The sequence below is a fragment of the Haplochromis burtoni genome, unplaced genomic scaffold, assembly GCF_018398535.1.
Source record: "Haplochromis burtoni strain Fernald_Lab_line unplaced genomic scaffold, NCSU_Asbu1 Contig_3698, whole genome shotgun sequence".
Lineage (NCBI taxonomy): Eukaryota > Metazoa > Chordata > Actinopteri > Cichliformes > Cichlidae > Haplochromis > Haplochromis burtoni.
Window position 1 is genome coordinate 2,575 of NW_024586059.1, and position 3,475 is coordinate 6,049.

Below are 3,475 nucleotides of genomic sequence, written 5' to 3' on the forward strand. Positions count from 1 at the left end.
CATGTTCTCTTCAAAGGAAAGAAACCTAAGCACACCTCAGAGTTTATCTAACATTTGTCCAAAAAGAGTTAGTTAAAGCTACGTGTATGATTTAAAAGCCTGTGAATGTAAGATCGAAAGTTAAGCAGACAGAAACAGCAGCTCCTCCTCCCAGTCATGTATTTCAGGTAGAACCGGTCCTCCACCCTGACAACAACAGAGAGGACAAGGGGTGGAGGACTATATTGAGGGTGGAGGACATTAAAATGATTGTTTTTTCTGAACTGAGCACTAAGTCCCATCACGTCTGAAAAATCAGAACATTATGTGACCCTGCTGCACACAAAGGAGAGAATTCAGGAATGTTTAGAACCTCTTTACAAACTTATGTTTTTACTTTGTTGTTGTTGCTCTCATGTTTTACCAAAAACAAAGGGAAAGAGGTGGAAGGGAGACAGGATTTATTTAGAGCCAGAGGCAAGAACAGCAAAGGCTGACTGTTAACTGAGGAAAGACTTGTGGATATTTCTGAGTGGAGAGGTTACTGGTGGTCCACAGGAGTCAAGGGGAGGATGAAAGTGAAGAAGAGGGGGCAGGCAGCTGAATATTCGAGGGAGAAAAGACAGAAGGGAAAGAATCCTCAGATTACCATACCATGACATTTGCATTGCTTTTTCAGAAACTTTGTCTTTATTATTCTGACACAGAGAAAACTCTTTTTTCTTTTTAGAAATATTTCCTCAGTCTCAGAGGACAAGTACTCCCACTCCCACTCCTCATGAATCCCATAGTAACCCGTTTTTGTGGTTACAGTGAGAGTGAGGCTGCATATTTTGTGACAAAATCATAGTATTTATGTAGTATTTGTAAAAATTGAAAGCTTTTTTTTTAATATCCACAACTGCATTTTTTTCCCGAAATTTTTGTTTGTGTATTAATGAAAATACATGAGACCTGCTAAGGCCGATACACTGATCAGCAGCACACTGGCTGAAATGTGCAGCTCGATTATGACTTCAGTTTTTACTTCAGAAAAAAAAAATATTCAAAGCTTTTTAATATGATTCTGTTTTAAATGTGTCTCTTAACGACACTAACTTTTACTTTGGAAAATCACTCTGAGGTGCTCCAACCCAGAGCCCTTTCAAATACCCTCTGAGCATCGTCAGCACAGACATTAAGAAACATCTTCAGAAAACTGTAGGGAATGATGAAAGACAGGCTCACTGCTGCTAGGATTCCACATTTTGGGATGAATCTGGATGCTCCCTTTGCTGCAGCTGTTATCAACACCTTCATGATAAAATATTTGTCTATTTTTTCTGCAGCCAGGGGTGACCTGACAGCATTGCTCAGAACAGTGTATGGAACATCAGAGCTGGCAGCAATTCTCTTCAGCGATGGCTCATCAAGCCCAAACCCAGCAACATATTTCAGGAATGATGTGAACATCAAGATCAGATCAACAGCAACAGAAAATCCAGGAACTGGAACAGCTGCTAGAGCTGCAGACAGCAGAGTGATGTATTTCATGTTGGACTGAAAAGCTTTTTTCTTCTTTTTAATGATCTCCAGGTTCATGTTGGATGTGGCAAACAGCAGTGCATCTCTCTTGAGTTCAGGAAGTTCTTTCCTGATGGTCTCGTGTAGGAGAGGGAAGTTGTAGAGACGGGGATCAAAGCTGGAAACCAAGAAGACCTGTGGAGACCGAAACCCTTGTTTCTGGAGACCTGTGGTGTGAAAAAGACAGAAATGCATTTCAAAGTTTATGATTTTGATCATGAAACTCACTTTCACACTTGTTTCTGATAGAATCCTACAAATGAGCCTCAATTTCTCACTGTGGCTCAATAAAACCTCATGTCAGTCACAAGGATGATGTGTTATAAACAAAATCAGGATGAATTCAACAAATTTTGATATTGTAGAAATAAAAATAAATTCACTTTGAATGGAGTTTGTCCTGATATGTTCCAGTATCTTCTCTTCACTGAACTCTCTCTGACTTCTCTCTGCAGCGTGTATATCGTTTTCGATCTTTGAGCGAACAAAGTAGAACTTTTTCTTCATCTTCTGAATCTCCTGAGCGAGTTTCACATCATTATCTCTGAAGCGAGTGTCTGAGATGATGATGAAGAAGTCAAACTTCTCAAATCCAACAGGTTTCAGGTACTCATCAAAATGTGGGGTTCGAACTCTAGGAACATCCCAAAGAGTAACATTGGGATAGTTTGGATGGGGATGTGCTGTAACCTCTGAGGTGGTTTGTGTAACACCAGTTGAAGCAGCTCCCTCTTCTTCATCACCCATATCTCTGAAAGCATTAACAAAGGTGGATTTACCTGCACCAGATTCTCCTGTAATGGCAATTTTTAGTGGAATATTATCTTGCTTAATAAAACACTGTTTAATCTTTGCAATTGCTGCAGCAGTGTCGTTGTCATTCAGCGCTTCTTTAACTCGAGCAATTTCTTCTGGATGTGGATTAGATAGATCGTCCATGCTGATCCTTTAACAGAAGAAGAAAGGGATGCATTTAAAATTACTGCACTATTATGAGGAAACACAGAAACTAAACTTGGATCTAAAAGTATTTGAACAAAGACGCTTTTTAAAGTTGTCGTCGTACCACAGGATTTTAAACCACACAATTAAGTTGTGATTGAAGCCAGTCTTTCAGCTTTAATTCGAGGGATTCAATTAAAGCACTGCATGAAATGTTTCACAATTACCAGATTTTTTTAAATACATCAAAGACATCATAGACAGACAACTTTGGACAGGAGTTTGCAAAAACAACTTGTAAAAGAGCCAATGAAAGGCTGGGTGAGCTGTAACTATTTACATAAACCAAAGACTAAAGATGTTTTCTAAAAAGTAGGAATGACAGCATTATTTATTTTGCCATAGGTAAATTATACTACAGTCCGTTTCACACTGACCACTACCAGTTAATTCTGCGCAAACATGTCATGGTCCAGAGGTTGCTGAGCTGAGGATGAAGAAACCTTCCTTAAAGTTATTTGCATTCTGCTGTGGATGACATATCTTGAGTCCGAAAGTATGACAGAAAAAAATGCAATATGTTGTGCGAAACAAACAAAAACTTTAATTAATTTCTTGTATTTTTGTTTAGACTTTCGCACATTTTAACAGCATGAACACTCCTTCGGCTTCTGCCTGTGCTGAGTGGGAGTATTGTTTTAGTGACGCAGAAACCACTTAACGCTGCAAATACACTTTCTGTCGAAAGTAGAAAAACCTACAGAACAGTCAGTTGTATGACTGTTTTCTTGAAAGCACTAGTGATGTGTCGGTCACGAACAAAACTGCTCTTAGAGACGGATCTTTGACGAGAACGACGCGAGCCGGCTCCTTATGGCGAGCCGTGGGGATTTTTTTCTTTCTCTCACCCTCTCTCTCGCACTTTTTTCCCACTTCACTCCCTCTTCCCAGTGCAAAGCCTTGTGCTTGCACTGGGCAGAGGGGGGAGGGG

General features: G+C 39.9%; 1 protein-coding gene across 1 annotated transcript; it reads right to left on the reverse strand.

Annotated features, from left to right (window-relative positions):
• Positions 1–6: 6 nt before the first annotated feature.
• On the reverse strand, positions 7–3,468 carry LOC102313172 (interferon-inducible GTPase 5). The gene is made up of 2 exons (XM_005953320.3): positions 1,926–3,468; positions 7–1,709 (listed from the first exon to the last, which is right to left on the reverse strand). Exons 1-2 carry the CDS (start codon positions 2,479–2,481, stop codon positions 1,093–1,095), a joined length of 1,173 nt encoding a protein of 390 aa, XP_005953382.1. The 5' UTR covers positions 2,482–3,468; the 3' UTR covers positions 7–1,092.
• Positions 3,469–3,475: the final 7 nt, after the last annotated feature.